Below are 26,483 nucleotides of genomic sequence, written 5' to 3'. Positions count from 1 at the left end.
GTGACAATCGTGCTGCCAGGAGGTCACAGAGAAAAGGCTTTTAGGTCTTTACTAACCTTTCTGTCGAACCACTGACTTCGACGTGACCGACCCAACCTCGTTGGATGCAACGCATTCGTATTCTCCGGCATCGGCGCTCTCTAATGAGCGGATCTCCAGAGAGCTGAGCGCGCCCTGCGACACTATGCTGTACTTTTTATCTGAACACAGACGCTTCTTATTCTTTTTCCACGTCACTTCGAACGGCGCCGAGCCTGCGAGCTCACACTGCAGCACGGCCGCCGCGCCTCGGACCGCCTCTACGGGCCGTAAATCCTTCGAGAAAGACGGAGGTTCTGATGGAGAGCACACGGCCGGTTAGACACGTTCTGGTGCTGGAAGTTTGGTGCACAAACCTGCCTGACCTGCCTACCTTTGACTACAACTTTAGTGCTGCAGCTCTCGCTGCCTGAGTCATTGACCACCTCACAGCTGTAGCTCCCGCCGTCACGCAGTGTGACTTCCTTTATCTCAAGAGCGGCGGCGCCGTCCTTCAGACTGACGGCGCACCTGTCACCTGCACGCAGCTCGCTGCCGTTGAAGAACCAGGCGGTGCGGAGCTCCGGGGATCCTGTGACGGTGCACTGCAGCCGGGCACTGCTGCCCTGCTTCCAAACCGTGGTGGCTTCCAGCCGCTTTACAAACACCGGAGGCTCTGCAGAGGCGTGCGGTCAGTAAGAGCCGTTAAGAAGGCAAAGAGGTCAGAAAGAACCACCCAGCAGTCAAAGAGAAAGGTTCATCAGACACAACCACCCAGCAGTCATAGAGAAAGGTTCATCAGACACAACCACCCAGCAGTCATAGAGAAAGGTTCATCAGACACAACCACCCAGCAGTCATAGAGAAAGGTTCATCAGACACAACCACCCAGCAGTCATAGAGAAAGGTTCATCAGACACAACCACCCAGCAGTCAAAGAGAAAGGTTCATCAGACACAACCACCCAGCAGTCATAGAGAAAGGTTCATCAGACACAACCACCCAGCAGTCAAAGAGAAAGGTTCATCAGACACAACCACCCAGCAGTCATAGAGAAAGGTTCATCAGACACAACCACCCAGCAGTCATAGAGAAAGGTTCATCAGACACAACCACCCAGCAGTCATAGAGAAAGGTTCATCAGAAACAACAACCCACTCCTGGGAAAAAATGCCCCTCCAAAAATAAGTAAAAAGACAGCAAATAAAAGACGTTTTTTTCTTGAAATAAGCAAAAAAATCTGCCAATGGAACGAGTGAAAATCAGCTTGTCAAGGTTTCTTGAAATAAGATGTGATATTTGGGACTTTTGAGATAATAATATCTGACAACAAAAGACTTGAAACCACCCAGCAGTCAAAGAGAAAAAGGTTCATCGTGTGGCACAAGAAGAAAAATCGGTCAAACACAATGCAGAAAGGTTACCCGACTCTTACCTTGAACCTTCACCGAGGCGGAGCAGGAAGCACTCCCAGCTTCGTTTGTCACCGTGCACACATAGTTTCCACAATCTCTCAGAGTGGTCTTTTGGATATCAAGACCAACTGTTTTATCCTCAAAGCTCAGTTTACAGTCTGGAGACTGGTGCACTTTCCGACCATCTCTGGTCCAGGTGACAGTGACTCCGGTGTCCTCGTCCACCTGGCAGTGCAGGTGCAGCGGGGCCCCCGGCACCGCGGCCACCGGCCCCAGGGGCTTTGTAAAGTTGGGCTTTCCAACCACCCGCAGCTCCGTGCTGCACTCAGCGCTCCCAACACTGTTGGACGCTTTGCACACATAAAGCCCCCGGTCAGCTGCCCCCAGCTCGGGGATCTCAAGAGTGTGCTTATTATTTTCACAAGAGGTGTGGTAGTGTGTCGGCCCTTTGGGCAAAGCCCGGCCATCCTTGAGCCACTCAACATTCAGAGGGGCCGATCCCGTTAGTACACACTGCATCAGGGCCCTCCTCCCAACATACAGTGTCTGAGGCTCGGGCTTACTGAGAAAAACAGGAGCTGATCGTTCTACAAGGATTCAGAAGAGACAAACACATTAGAGGTGCTATACTCTGCAGTACCACCTTAACCTGCCGGCTGCACCAAGGCCGAGAAAAGTGTTCACAGGTGGGCAAACAGAGGAGAATCTGAGGAGCAGCGTCTCCCCACAGAGAAACAGGAGTGAACAGCTGGTGTTCCGCTCCTGGAACAGCTCAAAACCAGCGAAGAAGGAGACGGAAACATGCCTGGCTCCTACCTGTCACACTCAGAGAGGCGGCGCATTCATCGCCGCCGTGCTGGTTGGACGCCTTGCAGGCGTATTCGCCGCTGTCGTCCTTGGTCGGGCTCAGAACCTCCAGAGAGGAGGCGGTGAAGCGGCTGATGATCCGGTACTTATCCCCCTCTCTGATGGGGCGGCCATCTTTGAACCACTTGAAGCTCACGTTGGGAGCGGCCGACGTTTCGCAGTCAAACCGGCCGATGCTGCCGATGTTGATCTCCTGGGGAGCGATCCTGCGCGTGAACACGGGCTTCGCTGCGGGAAACAAAGGTAAAGAGACGGAGTTAATGAACCGAAGCAGCCGATGTGGAAGCAAAGCAGAAGTTTCTCTACTGGAGGTGGAGATGGAGTGACTCTGGGATGAGGAGGGACTCATTCAAACTCATCCTGGGATGACTGTGGAGGAGGAAAGATGGGTTAGGGTTAGGATGTGAAGAAGAGGGATCTGCAACAGGAGGAGAGAGTGGATGCATGCAGAGAATGGAGCAGGAAAGAGGGATGGAAGGTGCTGAAAACATGAAAAAGGTGCTGAAAACATGAAAAAGGTGATTCTTTGGAAGGAATGAGGGATGGAAGGTGCTGAAAACATGAAAAAGGTGATTCTTTGGAAGGAATGAGGGATGGAAGGTGCTGAAAACATGAAAAAGGTGATTCTTTGGAAGGAATGAGGGATGGAAGGTGCTGAAAACATGAAAAAGGTGATTCTTTGGAAGGAATGAGGGATGGAAGGTGCTGAAAACATGAAAAAGGTGATTCCTTGGAAGGAATGAGGGATGGTATGAGGATGATGTCACTGCTGTCTGATGGAAACCTCAAACCCCCAAATTTAAAGGAGCCATGGCATGAAATTTTCCCTTTTTAAGGTTGTTTAACATTAATATGAGTTCCCCTAGCCTGCCTGCGGTCCCCCAGTGGCTAAAAAGGACGATAGACCTAAACCATGCACTGGAAATGATTCTCCGCCTTTGGTAATGTGACCATGCAGATGGCCTGATCGGGAAAGCCGCCGCTTATGACGTGGAGGTTATTTGCCCCCGGAGCCCATAAACTGCCTTTCCCCGCCCACAGCTCTTTGGCCAGCTCATTGCTCATTGCAGAACGTCTGAAAATGAACCCTGGATCAGTACCAACTCTCTTTGGCCCAACTACAGACCTCGGACAAGCAAGTAATTTAACGCTCTATAATTGTGTTGCTTTCCTGTATGTACGGTATAGTTACATAGCTTGTTACCACAGGAAAGTGTCTGTATCGTTAGCTCTGCAGCTAATAGCATCAGCTGGGCTGTTGGAGGTGTTTGCATGCCCATGAGAGGGTTAGCTCGCTCATTTTAGACCAAAACCCCCGACTTCAAGCTTCCTGAAGAAGAATGAATCCACAGATTCAGTGCATTTCATCAGGATAATGATTCATTCATGGTTCCAGAGTCAAAACGGTCAGTCTGTCTGTGTCGTTAGCTCTGCAGCTAATAGCTCAGCAGCTAATAGCTCAGTCACTGTCCCTAATGTAACGGTAAATAGCATGAGGTATGCGAGTGGACACCTCATTTACTGTAACGCCAGTGTTGTGTACTTATTTGTTGTTCTGATAGCCGTCCTGCTGTTGGTGTTATGGCGCGCAGATATCTGCCTTTCCCCTGATGGAAATGACTCGCGCTACGTGCATCCTTGCAAACCAGAGCAATCTTTGCCCCGCCTTTCTCCTCTGCAGACCCTAAACAGCTCATTCTGAGGATCCTAAGGAAAGGACTGGCTGTAATTCTGCACCAAGGCAGAATTTTGGGGAAAAAACTCAGATACAGTATTAGGGGACACTAAAGCCTATAAAAATATATAAAAGCCATTTACTTTCATGCCATGGCATCTTTAAGCTAAATACTGTAAGAAGCATTGATTTCTGATTGACTGCTGGTCTGTTTGAGGTTTGCAGACAGATGTTCACCCATGTGTGAGTTAGTGGATGATGATATCAAAGAAGTGGCCGTCATCAAACCTTTTGAAAGCACCGTGAGTCTGGAGGAAGTCGCAGTCCTGCCGGCTTCATTCTCAGCCTCACACACCAGCTCTCCTTGGTGCCTCTCTTTCACCACTCTGCTGATAACCAGTGTGTGTGTGTCGTGCTCTGTGGAACACCTGAACTCCCGGCCAGATTTCACCGGCTGGCCGTTGAGAAACCAGGTAACGGCGGTGGCATTCTTAACGGTGGCAGTGAAAACCGCCTCACAGTTTTCCTCAGCAGCACAGTCCTCCAGAGCATCGGTGACCAGAGGACGATCCGTCAGACTGTCGGAGGACTCGCTGAGCATGACCGCCTCTGACAGATACTCCTCTCTGATTCCTGTGACCTCACGCTGCTCAGCAGGACGCTGTCCTGCAGGCATCGCCTCAGCGGCGGTGGGTTCCCGGGTCTCAGAGCGACTCTGAACAGGTTCCCGGGTCTCAGAGCGACTCTGAACAGGTTCCCGGGTCTCAGAGCGACTCTGAACAGGTTCCCGGGTCTCAGAGCGACTCTGAACAGGTTCCCGGGTCTCAGTGCGACTCTGAACAGGTTCCCGGGTCTCAGTGCGACTCTGAACAGGTTCCCGGGTCTCAGTGCGACTCTGAACAGGTTCCCGGGTCTCAGTGCGACTCTGAACAGGTTCCCGGGTCTCAGAGCGACTCTGAACAGGTTCCCGGGTCTCAGTGCGACTCTGAACAGGTTCCCGGGTCTCAGTGCGACTCTGAACAGGTTCCCGGGTCTCAGAGCGACTCTGAACAGGTTCCCGGGTCTCAGTGCGACTCTGAACAGGTTCCCGGGTCTCAGAGCGACTCTGAACAGGTTCCCGGGTCTCAGAGCGACTCTGAACAGGCTCCCGGGTCTGAACCGTCTGGAAGGAAGCCCTGGCTTCGGTTCTGACTGCTGCAGACTCGGGAACATCGGGAGCAAAGCCCGCCGCGCTCTCTGCCACCATCACAGTGTCCACCACAGAGGACAGCACCTTCTTGGAGGCTGCTGAGCTGACTCGGACCCTCTGAGGCCGGTCGGTCTGCAGCAGGCCCGGCCGCTCAGATGTGGGCTGCTCCTGGTGAACCAGGGCGTGCAGAGCGACCTGCAGCTCAGACCTGAGGTCGGCGGTCTGGGTGTACGCCCCTTCAAAGCTCAGGCTGATCTCCAGAGGAGCTCCTGGTGAGCTAATGAGGTAGGTATATGTGGCCCCCCGGGGCTCTCTCTGAACCCTGACCTCCTGTATCCCTGCGCTGTCCAGCCCTCCCACCACATCAGCCAGCAGCACGGGCCGCTCGCTGGCCACCGCCGCCTGCAGCGCCGCCCTGAGCTGCCGCCGTATGCTCAGACGGGAAGCTTTGGGCATGTGAACCACGAAGCTGAGCTCTTTGGGCAGAGCCGGAGAGTCCTGACACTCGTGGACGAACACGGCGGCTTTGGGCTGCGTCCTCACGCTGACCCTGGAGTCCTGGGGTTGCTGGATCTCTGCCGCTTGCTCTCCCATCATCAGCTGCTTCTCCTCCAGGATCACGGACCGCCGGACCGACTGGCCCTCCCGGATCTGGACCGCAGAGTCCTCCTCAGCAGCTTCCAGGATGCTGCAGCTCTCCGTGGCAACGGCCTTCTCTTCTATGAAAACAGGTTTTTTGGGGATTTTGGGCTCAGTCTTGATCTGAGGTTTGACTTTCTCGTCAGTTGTGAGAGGCGTGGTGTGGCCCTCCTGCAGAGTCTGAGTGTCTGTGACGTTCAGAGACTGCAGGACGTTCCAGTTCTCTTCTCTCTGCAGCAACGCTCGCTGCTGCCGGACATCGGTCGGCAGGGGGGTCTCCTTGGGCAGCTGCAGGGGCTGGGAGGTCACGGGGAGGATGCCCGGAGGCCTGGACTCTGTCCGGAGCCGGGCCTCCACCCCGTCCACAGACACACTGAGGTCCCTGAGGCGGTGGGCAGTGATCTCCCTCCTCAGCTCTGAGGTGGCGGCGTGGCTTCTGGCCTTCTCCTGGCTCTGGGCCGCCTCCTGCTGCTCGGGGTCGCTCACGGTCAGCTCGCCTTCCTTTGATAAAACGGGTGCAGAATGGACCGACTGCAGGTGTTTGGCCTGAGGCTGCTCTTTCTTTGGCTGAACGGAGATTCCTTGGGTCTTTGCTGTGAACTCTGTGGCTGCCTCACACAGCACCGTCCTCTGCTCGTCCAGAGTCCCTGAATGCAACACGGTGGGACTCCTGCTGCCCTCCGCCTGCTCTGGGGGGGGCTTTTGGCCGCTCAGCCGCCCCTCAGACTGTAAAACGTCCTGATCGCTGATCACCTGCAGGTTCAGGGCTGGTGTTTGCTCGCTCTGAGGCTGCAGACGCACGGCGGACCCTAAAGGCGGCACCGGCGCCGCCCGCTCGGCCTGGAGCTCGTACCGCTCCTCAGCAGCCACGGCTGACCTGCACTCCCTGTCCCTGCTGGGCCTGATGCTCTGCACCTCCGCTCCCTGCATCTCAAACCTCTGCTCTTTAGATAACGCCACTCTGGTTTCACTCACCGGTGCCATGGCTGGTTTCTGCTGCTCTTTCTGGAGCGCGGCTTTAACCGCTGAATCCGGCGCCGGCAGAGGCTCAGAGTGTGTTTCTGTGAGCAGCAGCTGGCCTGCAGACTGAGCCGAGTATAAAATCTTCACCCCCTCGGTGACTCTGAAGCTCCTCTCCTCCTCGGCTCTGAGCATCTCACCTGAGGTTTCATCCAGGATGGGTACAGCCGGCTCCACTTGGAGGCCGTGAACGGGCTGCCTGGGCTCGGTCACGCTCTGCGTGTGCTCTGGAGTTCGGACCACCAAAGACGCGGCGCCCACCGTGGCGAGGGCCAGGACCTCCTCAGAGGTGGCCGACACCAGCTCAGACGGCTGCTCCCGGGCGAACTGCAGTTCAACCACCTCGGGGCTGAGGATGGGCTCAGAGCGCTGCTCTGGGATGTTCTGCCTCTCCTGGACTGAAGATAAGAACGTGGCCACATGAAGCTGCTTCCCAGGAGGAAGCTGGGGGGCGGCCGGGGCCGGAGGAAGCCTCTCCTGGACCTCCCGTGACTGCAGCACTGCTGCCTGGTGGCTGAGCTGCTTCCCAGGAAGAGAGGCAGCAGAGACGTTGAGCTCTCTGAGGGTCCCCACCTCCTCCCTGGAAAGGATCTGCCGGTCCTCGGTGCTGATGGTGTAAACCATCTGATCGGACCGGGTTCTCTCCTGGTACGATCTGGACTCGGTGCTTTGTTGGGTCATAGATATCTTCAGGCCTGCAGTCTTGTGCAGCAGCGTGTGCTCCTCCTGAGCTTTCTGGCTGAATACCAGCAGCTCTGCAGAACTAGAGTCCTCCCCATGAGGGTTGGAGGCCCTACAGGTGTACATACCACTCTGCTCTGTTTCCACACCCTTCATGTTGATGAAGCCCGACCCATCTGGGTTGTTCACCATGACGCAGAACCCGCTGGGCTGAATGTGGAGGCTGCCTCTGAGCCACTGCACCTCAGGGAGGGGCTCTCCGGTCACAGAGTACCTGAAGAAGCACTGCCCCCCCTCCGACACCTGCAGGGGCTCCAGAGTTCTGGTGAATCTGGGGGGTGTGCCGGTTGGTGCCGGCTGCTGGGGTCTCTGTGGCTCCTTCGGCTGAAGGTGCAGATGGGAGGTGCAGCTCGACTGACCCCAGCGGTTGCTGACAGTGCAGGAGTACTCGCCCTCACACTCCCTCTCCACCCTGTTAATGACCAGGCTGTACTCGTCCTGCTGGCGAGCCAGCGTGAAGCGGGCCGAGCTGGCTATGCTCTGCCCGTCGTGGAACCACTGAACCGAAGGCTCGGGGAAGGCGGACACTCTGACGGTGAACACAGCGGCTTCTCCTACAGCCACAGCTGCTGGGGACATTCTGCTGAGGAAAACTGGTTTCTCTGTCTTCCTCTCCAAAGAGCTGGAGAAGCGTTGGCTCTCTGCTGTGAGTTCAAGTGTTCTGGTTGTGTCTGCTAATGTTCTGGTTGTGTCTGCTAATGTTCGGTCAGTGCGGAAGGACTCCCGGGTTTGCTTCTCCAGGGCGATGGCCGAGCTACAGAAGGCTGAGTGGAACAACGACAGGTTAAAGTGAGACACCGTTTCCAGTTCAGTACAGTCAGCTGCGGAGAAGACGGAATAATGCCTGCTAATAAAAGGATAGATGGTTTGTCAGAGTTAAACACAGAAAACAACAGTTCACCTGCAGAAGAGTCACCAGCCGAACCTGAAAACAATCAGAAGAAACACGTGGCGGTCAGACGGAGACATCATTTACCTTTGACTTCCTGCGGAGCTCCGGGTTCCTTCTCCACTGCAGTTACTGTAAAGACACAGAAGTTTCCCGTTAAAAACCCTCCCACAGCCAGCGCTACAGCGTTAGCATCAGTGACAGGTCGTGCACCAGTTCTGCTTTCTGTCTGTGAACCACATTCCTGCATGCCTCCTCCTGCTGCCGGTGTGGCTGTTTGTGCTGTGAGTGTCCCTCTCTTTATCTGTTTTAGTCACTGTGGCAGGACACAAAGTGAATCTGTGTGGCCCTCTGACGGCCGTGTGGGTGGAAAGCTGTGTGGATGAGTGGGGCCACATAAAGCCCGAGCGTAAGAGGACCAAAAGCATGCAGATGCCAACCTTTCATCACTGTGCTGCTCTCAGCATCCTCGACTGAGTTTACATGTTTGCATGTGAGAGGGCCCCCTTGTCCAGGTCCCACATTATTAACATTAACACAGCTCGGGGGGCCGTGGCGTTTCAGAGAGTACGACACCGAATCCTCGATGTTCAAGCGGTTATAAAACCAGAGGACAAACGGAGGCGGGAGCCCCTTCATAACGCAATACAGGGAGCCTCCGTCTCTGTTTCTGATCAGCAGCTCGGGGGGCAGTTTGACCAGGAACTCGGGGGAGTTGGAGAGGTGTTGACCTCGCTCGCCATGAGGCGCCACGTCAGGGAAATACAAGTGGCTGAAGAGGTTGTAAGGTCTCTGGGAAGATTGAGGCAAGGATCCCGGCTTCTCCTCGGAGTCCTGCTTGTGTTGGTCAGAGGGATCTTTAAAGGTCTCCCTGTCTGCCTGAGACACTTTATGCACAGAATCAGTGGGAATGAGGGTCTCTGCTTTGAGGTTTGCTTCCTTGGCTGGGTGAGAATAAAGTTAGGGAGAGTAATTAGAGGTCAGAGAGTAAAAGGCTATGACTCTAAACACTAAATGGTTAGTAAGATGGATGATGGGATTAGCAAGGGGAAGCTGGCAGCAGGGAGAGGACCAACTACACTTCAGAAGGTGTTATTCTATTACATTCTACCATATTAAAATATTAAATGATCAGGGAGGGGCTGGAAGCAGGGGGAGCAGGTGGAGGGGTGGGATGGACCAGATGGAGACAAAAAAAGAAAGATTATCCACCTTGAACAGTGAGCCGGGCGGCGGAGCTGTTCTGACCGTGTTGGTTAGTGGCGGTGCAGCGGTACCTTCCCTGGTCCGCCGCACCGACGGCGTGGATGACCAGGGACAATAAGCCCCCGCTCTGAGAGCTCCTCACCCGCTCCGTGTCGACCAGGCTCTGACCGTTATGATCCCACTCCACCCCGGTGAAGGGCTGCCCGTCGAACGAGCACATGAACTCGGCCACCTCGCCGCTGTTCACTCTGACGTCGCTCAGTTCCATCAAAAGCTCGGGGCCGGCTGAAGGTTTGAAATCAAAGCTGCCGTGAGAGCTGGTCTCCACCGAGCTTACGCTCTCCATCTGAATCTCAACGGTCCTCCACGACATGGAGGAACTCTCAGAGACCGCCTCAGTAAACTCAACACTGTGGGCTGTCTGTCCCACCGGCAGAGAGCTGAAACTCTCTGTCTGAGCCTCCAGCCTCTGAATTAGCTTAGTCTCAGCCCCGGTGCTCGACACACTACCTAAGGCTTTTACATCTGGGCAACAAGAAAGAATAGAAGAAATAGGTCAACACATCACTCATGATTCTAGTGACATCTCCAGGTTATTTGTGTCACAACTTGTTTGCCAAAAAGTGTGGTAGGGTTGAAGAGTTGAGGATCAGTGAGGAAGAGGAGCAGTGACTGGTTTCAGCTGTCAATCATGCAAGCTGGGCCGGAGCCAGAGTTTCACATCAAAAACAGATCTGGAGTGAGTCCGTGCTCGAGTGTGAGGAATCCAGAAAGCTGTATTTCCAGTTCCGACCATGCTGCATGACCTTGAAACAAAGATTTTGTGGTGTGGGTGGAGGAGACGTCATGCATCACAGCTGGAACACCTGGAAGGTGACGCTCACTGTCAGGAGGAAAGCCGGCACAGTCCATTTGTTCTGCATGCTCCCAGAAACAAGTCAGTGTGGGAACTCTATCTGAAAATCTTTGTTAATTCAGGGTCTGGTGGAACCATAAATGCAAGATGACTTTAATCTAACATTTAAACAAAAATACCAACAAACTCAATAAGGTGTTCTTTCTCTTGTGGTGAACTGGTCCTTAAATTGGGCTTTGGGGGCCAATTATGAAGGCTAAATGACCACTACTCCCTGATTCCAAACAGGGTACCTTACCAAGTGGTAGGACATAAGGGGAGGAATGGGGACTGGGCCTTACCGGCACACCTGAGGGGACAGATCTATGCTGCGCTCAAAAACTCTGATCTGATCACTGGGTTAGGGTTAGGGGTACAGTCTAACCCTAACCCTAACCCTAACCCTATCTGTTCAGTGGGAGCCAACTATCAGTTCTCAGTTACACAGTTCAGGGTTTTAAAATGCAAACAGGGTGTCTACGAAAAGGTTGAGAACTCAAGCTTAAAGTCAGAGCAGCGTTGTGAGGAAGACGGAGTCGCGTTTCTTTCTGCTGCTGACGACCATGCAGGCAGCGCCGGCCTCACAGAGACCGGCAGCCGGGAACCGGCAGGACTCACCATCAATGTTCAAAGTGGCAGAACATGACACCATTCCGGACAAATTTGTGGCAGTACATGAGTACTCTCCCTCATGGGCGGGGAGAACTCTGGAGATCTCCAACAGGCAGGTTTCATCTAAATGAGACATCCTGAAGATGTCAGACTGTTTGATCTCTCTGTCATTACAGAACCAAGAAACCTGCAGATCTGGAAACACAGCGGGAGTTAGTCAGGATGGCCTCAAACTCTTAAACACTCCTGATAATATTTGGGCTTGGCCCAGCAGGCCGTTGGCAGTACCTTCCCCAGAGACGCTGCACTGCAGGCGGGCAGGGTGTCCCTGGGAGACCAGCACATCCCGCAGGGGCGTGAGGAGAACCGGAGCAGCGACCCGGGTCATCGAGTCCGCCACCTCAGGAACTGAAAGGCAGACACAACCCATGACTCATGGAGCAGTTTCAGAAGTTCTGGATACTTTACCAACAGGTGGTGTTAAAGCTATTCGTCTCAGAAGTGAGCACGGCATTAAAGGGCAGTTTCAGAAGTTCTGATGTAACCCAGAACAGTTTAAAGATAGGTCAGTAAATAACGAAGGACTTGTTATTGCCTCAGAAACACAGATTAAAGCTTCCTGAGATCATAAGAACGTCTGAATGCACCTTCCACAGTGAGAGGGGCGGAGCTTGTTGCCTCTCCGTAGTCGTTCCTGGCCTCACAGCTGTAGACAGCGGCGTCCTCGGGGAAGACCTCGAGCAGCAGCAGCGTGTGCTCATCTTCATCGTGGAGGAACTTGCACTTGTAGCTGGCGGACAGAACCTGGGAGTCTTTGTACCAGGACACCTGAGGCAGGGGCAGGCCGCTTACCTGTGCCGAGAAGCGAACCGACCTGCCCGACATCGCCGCTTGCGGCTGCATGTGACGGACAATCTGAGGCGGTTCTGGCACTGAGGAGCAACAGAAAAAATTAAATCCTTCAGTCCAACAATACGTGTTATTAAAATAATGCCTCAAACATAAGAAAGCAAACAATGTTGGCCCTGACACACCTGAGCGGCCCGGTGTGTGGAGTCGGATCACTTACATCTCACATGAAGGTGCATGGTGCTCCGGTTCTTCCCGGCTAAGAAGGTGTACTCGCCGGCGTCGCTCCTGTAGGTCTCAGAGATGGTGAGGCGGTGCAGCTTCCTGATGGTGACGTAGCTGAACCTCTCCTCCACCGAGAACTGGATCTCCACTCCGTTTCTCTGCCAGTGACCCTCCACATCGTCATCGTCCACCTCGAACTCAAAGGTTGCTCTTTGTTTCTCAACAACCTGAGAAAGATGCAGGTAATTAGATTCCAGACGGGACGTTTAGCTGTCAGCAGACGGACCCGTGGAACCCCGTTCAGCCCCGAACTCACAGTGATGTCCCTGCTGGTGGGCTCAGAGATTCGGACATCCCGGCCCACCACTCCCAGCTGACTCTTGGACATGCTTGACCCAGCCACAGCGGTGTACTCGCCAACATCGGACAAGCGAACTGACGGCAGAACAAGACGGTGCACAAATCTATCCGAAGTCATTTTGTATCTGCAGAAGTAAGAAGGAAATGCAGAAGTTCATCATCGTGTTGGTGCAAAGCTTCCACACCTGAATGTGAACGTCTGTACCTGTCGGACATCTCCAGCTCCTGGCCGTCCTTCATCCACATCACCTGGATGTTCGGCTCAGATACCTCGCACTCAAACGTCGCCCTCTTCTTCTCCGTGATCTTCAGGTCCTTCAGGTGTTTGGTGAACTCAACCACGCGGGCTGCAGGGGAAACAGGCAGAAGAGAAGTAAACCCATAAGTAATTAAGCTGGATTAAGCAGGTCATCAGCCCAGCTACATTGGCTCCCCAGGAGGCTGAAGCCTTTAGGTCCACAGGCAGCGGACGCACACATGGCGAGCAGAGGCCGACAGCACGTCTTACCTTCCACGTAGAGCTTAGCTGCGGTGACGGCGGCGCCGGCCACGAAGCTGTACTCGGCGCTGTCTCCAAAGTGAACATTCCTGATGCTCAGAGTGTGGCTGAGCTGTTTGCAGCGAGCCTGGCATCTGTCCGTGGACTTGATCTCCACGCCATTTTTCAGCCATTTGTATGTGATTCCCTCGTAGTTGACGTTGACCTCGAATGTGACGGTGTCTTTCTCCTGAGCGTTCAGGTTCTGCAGCATCGTGGTGATCAGCACAGCTGGAAAACAACATCAGACGTTCAGCAGACTTCTCCCACTCAGGAGAGAATACTGGAGATGAAGATTCTGGTAAAAACAACATTTTCTGACGCTTTGTTTGCTCCTGGAAGCAAAGGTCAAAGGACCCTTTGTCAGCATGTTCATCTGTCCAATAACAGGTTATGGCAGGAGGTTGAAATCAATCATTTTCATGTGCGATCATTGAAGGGATCCTCATTCTAAAGCTTGACCAGACCTGATCTAAAATGTCCGTGACGTACCTAAAGTTAACTGAGAGGTGCTTTAAAGCTGCAGGGTCCCCATAGATGGACATAGTTTTCTTCATGTTCAAAGATAATATCTGGTTGTTATTACACGTGTTCATTGGAAGACATCTAAAGCTCGGCCTTAAGAGGTTAAAGTTACTCAGAATCAGTCTGTTTCTTACTGGGACGGAGTTACAGATATTTGTTTTTCACAATGTGTCCATAAGAATTTAGAGTCTGTAGATTGGCTGCAGTTGGTTAGAACTGGTGTGTTTGAACAGGTTTTCCCTGTTGGAAGCCAACATGTTCTGTTAATGCTGTTGAAACACGTGTAAACGGATTCCTCAGAGGCTGCATTTTAAACTCTGAAGGTCAGCTGTACCCAGACAAAGTTTCAGTGAATGCATCTTACGGTTGACAGTGAGCGTCGCCGACACTCGGTCGTTCCCGCAGACGAAGGTGTACTCTGCCGCGTCGTTCCTGCTGGTGTTCATGATCTTCAGCTGGTGGAGTTTCCCCTGAACCACGATCCTGAACTTCTCGCTCATCTCGATCTCCACGCCGTTCTTCAGCCAGGTGGACGGCACGTTGAAGTGCGACACTTCGCACTCGAAGGTGGCGGCCTGAGTCTCTGGGACCTGCACGTTCTTCATGGGTTTGGTGACGCGCAGAGCTGCAGGAGAAATAAACAGAATTGTTTCATTCTGGCCTGAGGTTCATTGGTTCGGTTCAACAACAGCTGGAGCTGCTTCTTACACTCGACGGCGAGGCGAGCGCTGCACTGCAGGTGGCCCACGACAGCTGTGTACTCTCCCTCTTTGCTGTTGTCCACGTCCTGAACCACCAGCTTGTGGGTCCTCTTCTCAGAGAGCACCTTGTAGTGCTCATTGGAGCTCAGCTCCTTGTTCTTGAACATCCATTTAACCGGGATGTCGTCCTCTGAGATGCCGACTTCAAACACAGCTGTTGCACCCAGCAGTGATGTCACATCCTTTGGCTTCTTCAGGATCTTGATGGCTGTGGGAAAATGCATTTCAGTTTAAAAAGGTTTCTTTGGTGATCTGGTGAATTTCCTGAAACTGAAACCCTGTTTTTGCACTGGAAAAAATGCCCCTCCAAAAATAAGTAAAAAAACTAAAATTTTGAGTTAAAAGTGATCTTGAAATTAGCTTAAAAACTCAAAACAATTTGTTTTCAAGACTTTTTAATTTAACAAGATATTCCATATGTATTGTCTTCAAACAAGTCCCTATATCTGGCTGAAATAGTACTTGTTAGGCAGTTGTGTCTCATATTAAGTGTAATGAGATATTTTGACTACAAATGAGACAAATATACTTGGTAAGACTTTGATTTTTTTCCAGTGTGGTCGCTTACTTTCCACATTCAGCCTGGCGCTGGCAGACAGCTTTCCCAGTTTGAATGAGTAAACTGACTCATCGTGAGTGCTGCAGTTCTTGATTTTCAAGGTGTGGACTGTGCCCTCGATACTGAGATGATATTTCTCGCTGGGTTGGATCTCAACACCATTCTTGATCCACTGCACTCCCCTCACATTCTCGTGGGTCAGCTCCAGGCTGAGCACAGCCTCCTGAGTCTGGACCACGTTCACGTTCTTCAGGGTCTTCTTGATCTTCACAGCTGTGCAGACAAATTTCATCATTACTCCATGATTGTTAGACTTATGATACAGTGTGTCGCTCAGGTGGATAGCTGACTCCCAAAAGACCAGAACCAAAGTTGAATGAGCTCATTCTGAAAACAGACAGCTTGGGAAACAGGAGGTTTAACTACCCTCCTCCGAACCAAGTGAAAAAAGGAAGTCGGCATCCAGAATCTGTAAGCTGCTGCCTCACTGGATCAGACACTTAGCATGCTGAAGCTAACTGGTGAGGTGAGTTACCGCCACCTTGTGTCGACCTGGCTGTTACTGCAGGCTGTGGCTGCTACTTCAAACTAGAGATCAGTGCCTACATGCTCTGTCTTGCTGAAGTTATATTGGATCTCAGTGGAACTTCTTGGTCGCATAAACAGAAATAACTAGAGTATGTCACTTAGTGTTGGGTGTAACAATCAAAAGCATAGAAAGCCTGGACCTACCCTCAACTTTCAGGTTGGCTGAGGTCTTGGAGGTAGCGACCTGATAGGTGTATTCTCCAACATCAGTGGCTTTGGTGATGACGATTACGAGGCGCCTCACGGCCCCGTTCACCTCACTCAGCACGTTCTCACTGAAGTCGACTGACTGACCATCTTTCAGCCACTTTCCTTCTGCTGCCGGGTTGGCGACTTGGCACTCAAGCACTGCAGTCTGGGAGTCGGCGACCACCATATCGTGCAGAGGCTTCGTGATGGCGCCACCTGGTGACAGAGGGGCGACAGTTATGCATCGCTCCAGAAACACTGGCGGAGACTTGTTCACGTAAAGGTCAGGGTAAGGGTAAGGGTAAGGGTCAGGGTCAGGGTTAGGGTCAGTGTCAGGGTCAGGGTCAGGGTAAATGTTAGGGTCAGGGTTAGGGTCAGTGTCAGGGTCAGGGTCAGGGTAAATGTTAGGGTCAGGGTTAGGGTCAGGGTAAGGGTTTGGGTCAGGGTCAGGGTAGGGTCAGTGTCAGGGTCAGGGTCAGGGTAAATGTTAGGGTTAGGGTAAGAGTCAGGGTCAGGGTTAGGGTCAGGGTCAGGGTTAGGGTAAATGTTAGGGTCAGGGTCAGGGTCAGGGTCAGGGTTAGGGTAAATGTTAGGGTTAGGTTAGGGTCAGGGTCAGGGTCAGGATCAGGGTAAGGGTAAGGGTAAGAGTCAGGGTCAGGGTTAGACAGTGACCTACCTGTTACGGTGAGCGAACCGCGGCACGTCTTCTCACCAGCAGCAAACATGTACTCGCCCTCTTCGTCCTTCATTGCGTGCACGACTGTGAGGACGTGGTGCTTGTTCTTGGACTCCATCTTGTATTTGGCACTGGCTTTGAGCGGCTGGTTCTTGAAGGTCCAGAAGGGGTCGATGCCAGGGTGGGAAACCTCGACTTCGAAGATGACATTCTCAGACTCGGCACACTCCTTGTCCTTCATTGGCTTTACAATCTGAACGGCTGTAAAAGTGGAGCGAAGGTTCAGTCACCAACGGTTTCCTTCATATTTACACCAATCAGCACTAACAATCCGAAAGGTTATTCATTTAGGATATTTCAACCTTTAGCTTTGTGTAACTTACGCTGAACAGTAAATCTGCAGCTGGTGTCGGCTCGGCCAACAACCAGTTTGTACTGTCCTTCATCAGAAGCGCAGGTCCTGTTGAAGACCAGGCGCTGCTTGGATCCCTTTGCCACCATCTGGATTCTGTCGCTGGGGATCATCAGCTTGTCGTTGTGGTACCATTTGATGGAGGTGACATCCTGAGCGGAGATCTTGGCCTCCAGAACAGCTTTGGTGCCCTCAACGGCAGTGGTGTCCTTCAGCGGGATCAGAATGCCAATAGCTGCAACACCAGATGGAACATTTTGTTTGAGACACTTATTCTGGATGAGCACACTGTTTGAAAGAAAAGGGTCAACGGGACCTACTCTGAATAACCAGCTTTCCAGAGGTTGAAATCTCGTGCTCAGGAACCACGAAAGAGTACGTTCCAAAGTCATCCTTGTTGGTGTCTTCGATCAGGAGTTTGTAAATTTGTTTGTCAATCACAATGTGCACACGGTCAGATGCTGTGATCGGTTTTCCGTTCTTCATCCAGCTTCCCTCAACGTTCTCCTGGGAGAACCTGACCTCCAGCTGAGCGATGTCGCCCTCACAGACCGTGAGGTCGGTGAGCGGCTGCATCAGCGTCAAAGCTCGCACTGAAACATAAAGACAGGTGTGTTCAGCGTTTATATCAGCAACACATTTACCTGTCAACTCTTTCCAAGACACCACAGTCTGTGGTACATTTTGGTGCTACGAGAACAAATTTCATGGCAGGGTCAGGGTCAAAGGATCCTTCTCTAGACCAAAAGCCCACATTCCCATTTCAATTCAAGTCAATTCATTTTTATTTATATAGCGCCAAATAAAACAAATGTCATCTCAAGGCACTTAGATAATAAAGTCCAATTCAAGCCAATTGGAATTCAATTAATTGTAATCATAATTATTCATAAAATAATCCAATTCGTTCATATAGAGCCAATTCAAAAACAATTTCCTAGCTAAGGAACAAAGAGTATGTGGAGCTTTTGGAACTCACATTTCATCTTCAGAGAGGCAGTTGTCTTGAAGTCGCCCACTTTGAAAGTGTATTTTCCCTGGTCTTCCTTCTTCACATCCTTCACAGAGAGACTGTGCCTTCCACGGCGGGAGGACATGACGTATTTACTGCTGGCAGACAACAGCTTTTCTCCAAAGAACCAGCTGCCCTCTGCATCCTCACGAGTCACCACGCATTCAAACTCTCCAGAGTACGTCTCTGGCACCTCGACACTCTCCAGCTGCTTCAGCATCTCCAGAGGGGCTCCTGTGTAGCACATCATGCAAATGGTCCATCAGAGAACTGGTTAACACAGTAGCTCTTCCACCCTAAAGTATGTACCACCCAAGATCCATTTAAGGCGAGACACGGCAGGCAAAAACTGGGATTTTTCATGCAGTGGTCAATTTTGAGATTTTGGGCCAGTCTACTCCTTCAACATGTGTTCTTTCAACCCGCTATAAAGAATTTTTATTCAATATTAGTATTACTAAGGGCCTGAGCATTTATTCTGTTTTTGAGCAATTGTTTCCAATACAAATGTATTGAATTCCCCTATTTCTAGCCATCAGCATCTATAATAACTCCTTGATTTAATTGAGTTAAATCAACATTTAATTTCCCTCTGGGATAAATAAAGTATTTTTTAATTTGAATTGAATTGAATTGAATTTAAATCTTTAAATGCCGTTTTCTCAAAATCATTTTTTTTTGTATTTTTCCAGTATCAATATCTCAGCCTATGGAGCACCTACTAACACCAAACTTTCCAGTTATATGCTTAACAGTATTCCGAAGATGTTTACAGAAGGATTTGTTGATAAATCATTCCTGGCCTGATTTATGTGACATTATAATAAAATAAATATGGCAAAAATCAATGTTTTTTAGGCTATGGGCAGTATATTTTGATTTCCTAGGAAATGAAAGCAGATATCCTGAAATCCCTCTGTAATTTTCTTTTCATTCTGTGTGTAAACAAAATGAGGAAAGAATTTTGCACCTGGCTTTATCATATGTTCAGATCTGGCTTCCAGAAATATATGCAAATGTGCGCATATTTAATGAGATAATGCATATTTTGCATAATTAAACATACAAATTTCTAAAACTTGTAGTACATTTTTTTCATACTTGTATAAGTAATCAACTGAGGAAGTTTCGTGGTGATATCTATTATTTTAAAATATTACCCAATTCACCTGTAGTGTCTCGCCTTAACACATTTCAGGGAGAGGAGCAGAGAAAAATGTTGATCATAACATGTGGCCTCAGTGTGGAGCCACCACCGGGGAAATAATCAGTGAAACCCACCTTCAACATTAAGCTTGGCAGCTGTCCGGATGCTCTCATCCTCTATGACCACACAGGAGAACTCTGCATCATCCCTCATGCTAATGGTCAGCACAGACAGGAAGTGGACCTTCCTGTCGGAGTGCATCCGGTATTTGTCTCCAGAGAAGATCTCAACATTGTTCTTCATCCATTTGACCTTAACGAAAGGCTCGTTTGTTTCACACTCGAAGGTGGCCACGGTGTCCTTCTCATTGGCGTTGATGTCCTCCATCTTCTGCGTGAAGGTGATGACTTGCTTTCCTGCAAAAGATCACAAAAGCTTTCATTAGAAAATCCACAATTCAAACTGAGTCAGGCTTCGGTTTAGGAAGTGCGGCCCTATGTTACCTTGCACCAGCAGGAAAGCGTGGCCTGTGGTCTCTCCAGCAGCGCTGCTGGCTTTAACCATGATGCTGGCAGAGTCCTCGGTCGTCACGTTTCTGATCACCAGCTCCCACACGCGATCCTCGGGCGAGAACCAGGAAATACGATCCGACTTCTCCAGCTGAACGCCGTTCTTGAACCACTGGACATCAGGTTCCGGTCTGCCGGTGACTCTGCATCTGAACCTGACTTCATCGCCCTGTGCGACCGTCTGGCTGGTGATGCGCTCCACGATCTTAGGAGCTTCCATGCTGGCGGAGAGCTTGACCCTCTCTGGTTTCAGAGGTTTGGCAGTAACTTTACGCTCCTCCTCCCTCTTCTTCTCAGCCTCCTCCTTCGCCTTGGCCCGGTGCATCAGCTCCTCCTTGGTCTTCTTCAGCAGGTCTTCATAGGAGTCGTCCCTCTTGCGGGACTTGAGATCCACGGCGGTGATGGACTCGTAGTAGCCCTCCTCTGTTCTGCGCTTGAATTTGCTCCTGAGCTCATCCGACTGCTCTGTGGATTTCTCGTGGTAAATTCTTTGGGCCTTTTTAAGCTTTACCACTTCCTTGGCCTGGTCTTGGTCTTCTGCAGATTTATCAACCTTCACCACTTCAAATGATGTTTTTCCAGGCTCGTGTGCAGCCTCGGCGGCCTTAGCTTCAGGGGCATGGCGCAGGTGAGTTCTGAAGTCCTCCTTCTGCTGGATCTCCAGCTTCACGGTGTGCTCGGCTGAACCCAGGATGTTGTCTGCCACCACCTTGACCTCGCCGGAGTCGTAGGATTTGATATCGGTGATCTCCAGGTAGTAAATACCATCATACCGGAGTCTGTATCTCTTGCTTTTACGGATGAGTTGTCCGTTGAGGTACCAGTTAACCTTTGGAGAGGGATAACCGGTCACTCTGCAGCGGAACCGAGCGATGTCGCCTTCCAGCACTCTGGCCGATTCGGGCAGAAGGACGATTTCAGGTTTAGTCTTTTCAGCTTCATCATCAGCGCTGACTCCGGCGGGTCCTCCCTCGTGAGCGATGCGCTCGATCTCGTCCATTCTGAAGGCTCCCTTCCTGCCTTCGGGGAGCTGCGTCTCCTCGACCAGGCCCTTCTCGTCCTTGACGATGAGGGTGGCCGAGGTCTGGTCCACTCCAAACTTGTTGGTGGCCCTGCAGGTGATGACCCCGCTGTCTCGAGCGTAAGCGACTTCGTAGTCCAGGCTGCAGTAGCCGAATTCATTGACCATACGCAGCCTGTTGGCGGCGGCCAGAGGTTTGCCGTCGTGCAGCCACTCCACCATCATGTTGGGGTCACCGATGGGGGTCAGTCTGCATTCAAAATGAGCCGGACCGCAGCGCTTCATGCGCACGGAGGTCAGCTTCTTCTTGAACAGCGGTTTCTGCTGCTTCTCTTTGTCGTAAAGGTCGCCCTCCTCCCACTGCTCCTGACCATAGCGCAGGTGGAGGGGCTCCAACTCCGGGGCTGCGATCTCTTTGGCTTTGTACGTTCCTTTGGGAATAATCAGCTTTCTTTCTGGCTCGGGCTCAGCATACTCCACCTCCACGTTGACCCTGCAGCGGGTGGTGTCTCTGCCAGCCTTGTTGATGGCTGTAGCTGTGTACCAGGCGCTGTCTGAGCCTGAAGTAGACGGGATCTGAAACTTGGCCTCTCCTTTGGTGCCGTCAATCCTGAAACATTAAAAGTCCCATATTAGAACATCTTTAGCACTTTATATATGTTTTTTGCACCAGGAAACTGTTCAACTGTTTCAAAACAAATCTGTTTAACCTCCAAAAACCCGAGCTTTGGTTTGTATTTTAGATTTCTTCCATCCGTTTAAGGGTTAGGAGGAATGAACAAATATAACAACCAGATATTATCGTTGGACATGAAGCTCTTTTTGAAAGCACGTCCACATATGTGGACACTGGGTATGGGGAGGTTAATGTCCCCCGCCCAGATTTGCATGAAGTGACTGATGAGAAGAGTGAGACACTGAACCCCCTGAATAGGTGGAAATACGGATCTACAGTTCAGATCTAGAACTTCATAAATAATGTACCGCAGAACACATGAAACATACTTGATGTGTGGGTGCTTGTGTGGGGTGACGATGTCGCTGTTCTTCAGCCAGACGATGTCAGGCAGGGGGTTTCCGATGGCTTTCACAGCCAGCTCCACCAGAGTGCCCTGCTTCACGCTGATGTTCCTCAGCTTCTCAGTGAACTGTGGGCGCACCAAGGTTTCCTTAGCTGAGGATGAGAGAAACGGGAAGTCAGCCCACAGGTGCCCTCATGCATGAAACAGAGTCAGGGGAAATGAAAAGTGAGCTGAAATCTTACCATCAACAGTGAGGGTGACGGAGACGGACGAGCGTCCTGCCCTGTTCTGAGCCACCACTGTCCACTCCCCGGAGTCCTGTGGCGTGGCCGGGACGATGATCAGGGACTGGGTACCGTCCTCTTTGACCACTATCTTGTGTGTGTAGTCGCTGACCACTTGTTGTCCTGAGAAGGTGAAAAACACATTCATACTGTGAGAACACAGGTTCTAAATTCAAAAGACCTCTGATAAAGAGTTCCGTGTTCCACTCACCGTTGTGGAACCAGTAAGTGTCGGGCATCGGCCTGCCAACGACCTTCAGGTCGAATCTGGCGGTCTGCCCCTCGGAGCATTTGCACGGGGACGGCTTCATGACGAACACAGGTTTGTAAAGTCGTTCCAGCTGAGCCTCGTCAGTCTCATCGAGGCGACGGGCCGGGGAGCGTCCAGGTGAGCGGCTGGAGGAACGTCCAGGTGAGCGGCTCAGAGAACGAGGGGATGTAGACCTGAGCAAGTATCAATTATCATCAGTTATCTCATCAACCGCATTCCTGATTTCAACTTTTTGATGTTTCCTTTGATAAACACCTGATTCTCTGCACCGACGGCTGCGGCGTGTATCTCTGAGCAGCGGCGCCGGACGCCTCCACGTAGAGCTTCCCTGAGCTCACGGCGTTTCCCTTCATGTTGGTGGCGAAGGCGGTGTACACGCCTTCATCCTCTGGCAGCACCACAGGCAGACGGAGGCTGGCCCGTCCGTCCTGCAGAACCTCCATCTGGTATCGGTCACTGGGCCTGATGCGCTGGCCGTCTTTGAACCAAACGATCTGTCAGGAGTTCAAATGTCAAAGAAACCAGTTCAGATTCAACGGTGTCGTTTTTACAGCTTTCTCATGATCCTCTGAGTTTATGTCGAGATATTCACTGGAAACCTTTCACTCTAAGACTCATCACCTTGGGCAGCGGGTTCCCCGCCATCTTGCAGTGGAAGGTGACGCCCATTCCCTCCATGATCCTGTAGTTTTTGACTGGAGTGTCAAAGGTGGGCTGCACCGCCTCGGTGGTGGTGGTGGTCACCATCAACTCTCCGTCCTCTGTAACGATCTCTCTGTAGGTGATCTTCATGATGGTGAACTCCATCTCATGAATGATCCTTTGCTCGATGACAGACAGGTGGAACTCCTGCAGGTGATATCAGACGTTAGAAGACTGTGAGTCACCGTCAAGGAATCCGTCATCGTCAGGTTACCATGGAGACACGGTTCATAATCAACTAGTGAGCGAGATAGCTCCGAGGGAGACATCCTTTGTAGGCTGAAATTAGGGATGTTTTAATTGTTCCAACTTCATGACAAGAACTACAAGAGTTTCTCTGAACGCTCCAGCTAAATGCTTCCTATCACCTACATGCTTCCTATCACCTACATGCTTCCTATCACCTACATGCTTCCTATCACCTACATGCTCCCTATCACCTACATGCTCCCTATCACCTACATGCTTCCTATCACCTACATGCTCCCTATCACCTACATGCTCCCTATCACCTACATGCTCCCGATCACCTACATGCTCCCTATCACCTACACGCTCACTATCACCTACATGCTCCCTATCACCTACAGGCTTCCTATCACCTACATGTTCCCTATCACCTACATGCTCCTTATCACCTACATGCTTCCTATCACCTACATGCTCCCTATCACCTACATGCTCCCTATCACCTACATGCTTCCTATCACCTACATGCTCCCTATCACCTACATGCTCCCTATCACCTACATGCTCCCGATCACCTACATGCTCCCTATCACCTACACGCTCACTATCACCTACATGCTCCCTATCACCTACATGCTCCCTATCACCTACATGTTCCCTATCACCTACATGCTCCCTATCACCTACATGCTCCCTATCACCTACATGCTTCCTATCACCTACATGCTTCCTATCACCTACATGCTTCCTATCACCTACATGCTCCCTATCACCTACATGCTCCCTATCACCTACATGTTCCCTATCACCTACATGCTCCCTATCACCTACATGCTCTCTATCACCTACATGCTCCCTATCACCTACATGCTCCCTATCACCTACATGTTCCCTATCACCTACGTGCTTCCTATCACCTACATGCTTCCTATCACCTACATGCTCCCTATCACCTACATGTTCCCTATCACCTACATGCTCCTTATCACCTACATGCTCTCTATCACCTACATGCTCCCTATCACCTACATGCTCCCTATCACCTACATGTTCCCTATCACCTACATGCTCCCTATCACCTACATGCTCCCTATCACCTACATGCTCCCTATCACCTACATGCTCTCTATCACCTACATGCTCCCTATCACCTACATGTTCCCTATCACCTACGTGCTTCCTATCACCTACATGCTTCCTATCACCTACATGCTTCCTATCACCTACATGCTCCCTATCACCTACATGCATGTGAATAGTCGTAATGAGTTCTAACGACATATAACCTCCACATTTTGCTGATGTTGATGCTCACTCTCCCGAACCCGTACAGTCGGACTGATGCTGCTCCTACCTGTCCAGATATAATGGTTGTGGTCATCTGTTCCATGGTCGTAACGGTGACGGGGGGAATGTCTCCCACTTTGGGCTCCGGCACCACAGCTGTCACTTCGGTCTTAAAGGTCACTTCCTGTTTCTTCATGTAGGCTTCGTATTCCTCTGTAATGACAACAGGTGATTGAAGAGTTCCATCATGAGCTCAGGCAGCTTATCAAACATCACTTCCACAGCACAACCTTCTCCCCCAGTCTCTTGGTGCGTTCACGTGTCTCACTGGGATGTTTTTGTTGGCGACATACCTTCCTCCAGCAGGCTGGTGGAGGCTGACACTTCTCCGAGCTGATTCTTGACAAAAACGGAGTATTCTCCGGCATCATCAGCGAAAGTCATGGAGATCTCCAATCTACATTCTCCGGTCTCCTTTTTGTATGCAACTTTGTATCTGATGGACAGAGAAGATGAAGACGTGTCACAGGTATTCATAATTTTTTTGGGCATTTTTGGCTCGTTAAGTGCTTTTCAATCGATTTTCCCATTGAATTTTGGGCTTCTGCAGACCAAAATTCATAAGACCGGTCTGCTGTAGACATTTATGTCATTTTTATCAAGGTCCTGTTTAAAATACAGCTTTTATTGCATTTTCAAAATGCCCGAAGTGCTTTTCAATGCATTTTCCCATTGCATTGTGGGTATTTTCAAACTTCCCCTCACTATCAGTTTAAAGGAGAAAAGCAGATCATATTTATAACATGAAGCTGTTATAACAGGGCAGCCATCTTGGCTCTGCCCTCATAAGCAGTCTTAAAACAAAGCAGGCTAACAAGGCGTTGCCCCGGTAACAGGAGCAGGCTAACAAGGCGTTGCCCCGGTAACAGGAGCAGGTGCTGTCTGATGTTTCTGACATGTACGCTCACTATGGCTTCTTAAAATTGCACTATAATTTTGACTGCACTCGACTGTAGTAAAAGTAAAAAAAAAGTAAAAGTCGTATCCGAATAATTCTTGAACCGTCAGCGCCCCAAGAGACAGCAGAAGCCAGCGGTGTAATTTTCATTTGGCTACTCTGTGTGGCTAGTTTTTTAATGGCAGTTTTGAAATAATTTTTCACCTGAATTTGATGATTTTCAGGCGTTTTTAATTGGCGGAATGTCAGCTGGAGGGCCGACTTGTGGCAATTTGTGAGGAATCTGTGTGGCATAGCTCAATGAGTCTGACTTTGTGTGAAAGAGGACAAAAATGCCTACGTTTTGAAGTAAAATTTGTCCAGATCGGGCAGATATTTTGGACATGAGAGACATTTGTTTGAGGAATTGGTGCAGTATCGAATTTAGAGTGAGAAACAGAGTGGGAGAAACACCTCGGCCGGGATGTAGTCTTCCTAAAATGTAAACTGCCGTTGTGTCAAAGCTGTATAAGGTATCAACAAACCCTTTAGTTCAGTTAAAGCTGACAGTCTCCTGTCACATCTAAACTTTGAATGAGGTCTGTGCGATGCTGTATGGCTGAGTTATAAAGGCCTCTAAAATAGGGTAGTTTTTGAATTTTCAATGCATTTACCCATCCACAATTTTCCCACTTTTTCCCATTTTACCGGAATTACTTTCGACTAATGAGAGCCAAACGTAATAGCACACTGATCGAGGTCGTTGCGCACGCACCGGTGTGCTTTTTATGCAGGTCGGACCGTCGCTGCTAGACAATTCATGACGGAAATGGAAGAACAAGAGTCTGGCAACAGAGTAATATGTGTGTCTAATGCCTTGGGCATTGGCACCCATAATAATGATAAACTCTCTAACTGTCCTGGCGGACGTGTAGCACCTGTATCCGGCAGTGAGCGGCACGCCGCTCTTCTTCCAGATGATGTGAGGTTTGGGGCTTCCGCCGACTTGGCAGTCGAACACCACGCTTCCTCCCTCCACCAGCTTCTGGACGGTGGGTTCCTTCATGAAGAAGGGAGCGGCAGCAGGAACATCTGGCTCCGCCACGCTCACCTCCGATACGGCCTCTTCTCTGGCCTCCACAGTAACTCTGAAAACACAAACCTCTCTTCAGAAACACCAGGGCCACGCTGCTG

General features: G+C 50.9%; 1 protein-coding gene across 34 annotated transcripts in view; it reads right to left on the bottom strand.

Annotated features, from left to right (window-relative positions):
• Positions 1 to 26,483, bottom strand: part of ttn.1 (titin, tandem duplicate 1) — a 210,403-nt gene that overhangs the window by 164,315 nt on the left and 19,605 nt on the right. For 28 of the 34 annotated variants that reach the window (XM_075480395.1, XM_075480400.1, XM_075480404.1 and 25 more), the window contains 33 exons: positions 26,228 to 26,437; positions 24,706 to 24,848; positions 24,420 to 24,565; positions 22,796 to 23,023; positions 22,430 to 22,668; positions 22,115 to 22,347; positions 21,862 to 22,026; positions 21,603 to 21,771; positions 19,511 to 21,207; positions 19,142 to 19,423; positions 17,828 to 18,094; positions 17,169 to 17,441; positions 16,820 to 17,083; positions 16,437 to 16,697; positions 15,716 to 15,976; positions 14,993 to 15,256; positions 14,372 to 14,632; positions 14,028 to 14,288; positions 13,109 to 13,369; positions 12,806 to 12,947; positions 12,557 to 12,725; positions 12,236 to 12,467; positions 11,814 to 12,098; positions 11,455 to 11,574; positions 11,173 to 11,361; positions 9,666 to 10,184; positions 8,894 to 9,397; positions 8,541 to 8,585; positions 4,264 to 8,328; positions 2,250 to 2,528; positions 1,454 to 2,020; positions 413 to 694; positions 57 to 335 (listed from right to left, as the gene is read on the bottom strand). In XM_075480395.1, coding sequence (XP_075336510.1) covers positions 57 to 335; positions 413 to 694; positions 1,454 to 2,020; positions 2,250 to 2,528; positions 4,264 to 8,328; positions 8,541 to 8,585; positions 8,894 to 9,397; positions 9,666 to 10,184; positions 11,173 to 11,361; positions 11,455 to 11,574; positions 11,814 to 12,098; positions 12,236 to 12,467; positions 12,557 to 12,725; positions 12,806 to 12,947; positions 13,109 to 13,369; positions 14,028 to 14,288; positions 14,372 to 14,632; positions 14,993 to 15,256; positions 15,716 to 15,976; positions 16,437 to 16,697; positions 16,820 to 17,083; positions 17,169 to 17,441; positions 17,828 to 18,094; positions 19,142 to 19,423; positions 19,511 to 21,207; positions 21,603 to 21,771; positions 21,862 to 22,026; positions 22,115 to 22,347; positions 22,430 to 22,668; positions 22,796 to 23,023; positions 24,420 to 24,565; positions 24,706 to 24,848; positions 26,228 to 26,437 — 13,562 coding nt within the window. The remainder of the gene's footprint in view (positions 1 to 56; positions 336 to 412; positions 695 to 1,453; positions 2,021 to 2,249; positions 2,529 to 4,263; positions 8,329 to 8,540; positions 8,586 to 8,893; positions 9,398 to 9,665; positions 10,185 to 11,172; positions 11,362 to 11,454; positions 11,575 to 11,813; positions 12,099 to 12,235; positions 12,468 to 12,556; positions 12,726 to 12,805; positions 12,948 to 13,108; positions 13,370 to 14,027; positions 14,289 to 14,371; positions 14,633 to 14,992; positions 15,257 to 15,715; positions 15,977 to 16,436; positions 16,698 to 16,819; positions 17,084 to 17,168; positions 17,442 to 17,827; positions 18,095 to 19,141; positions 19,424 to 19,510; positions 21,208 to 21,602; positions 21,772 to 21,861; positions 22,027 to 22,114; positions 22,348 to 22,429; positions 22,669 to 22,795; positions 23,024 to 24,419; positions 24,566 to 24,705; positions 24,849 to 26,227; positions 26,438 to 26,483) is intronic. The other 6 variants (XM_075480430.1, XM_075480431.1, XM_075480426.1 and 3 more) reach the window with 5 other exon arrangements.

This window comes from Odontesthes bonariensis, chromosome 12 (genome assembly GCF_027942865.1).
Source record: "Odontesthes bonariensis isolate fOdoBon6 chromosome 12, fOdoBon6.hap1, whole genome shotgun sequence".
NCBI classification, from domain to species: domain Eukaryota; kingdom Metazoa; phylum Chordata; class Actinopteri; order Atheriniformes; family Atherinopsidae; genus Odontesthes; species Odontesthes bonariensis.
This window is presented reverse-complemented; position numbering and strand designations above follow the sequence as displayed.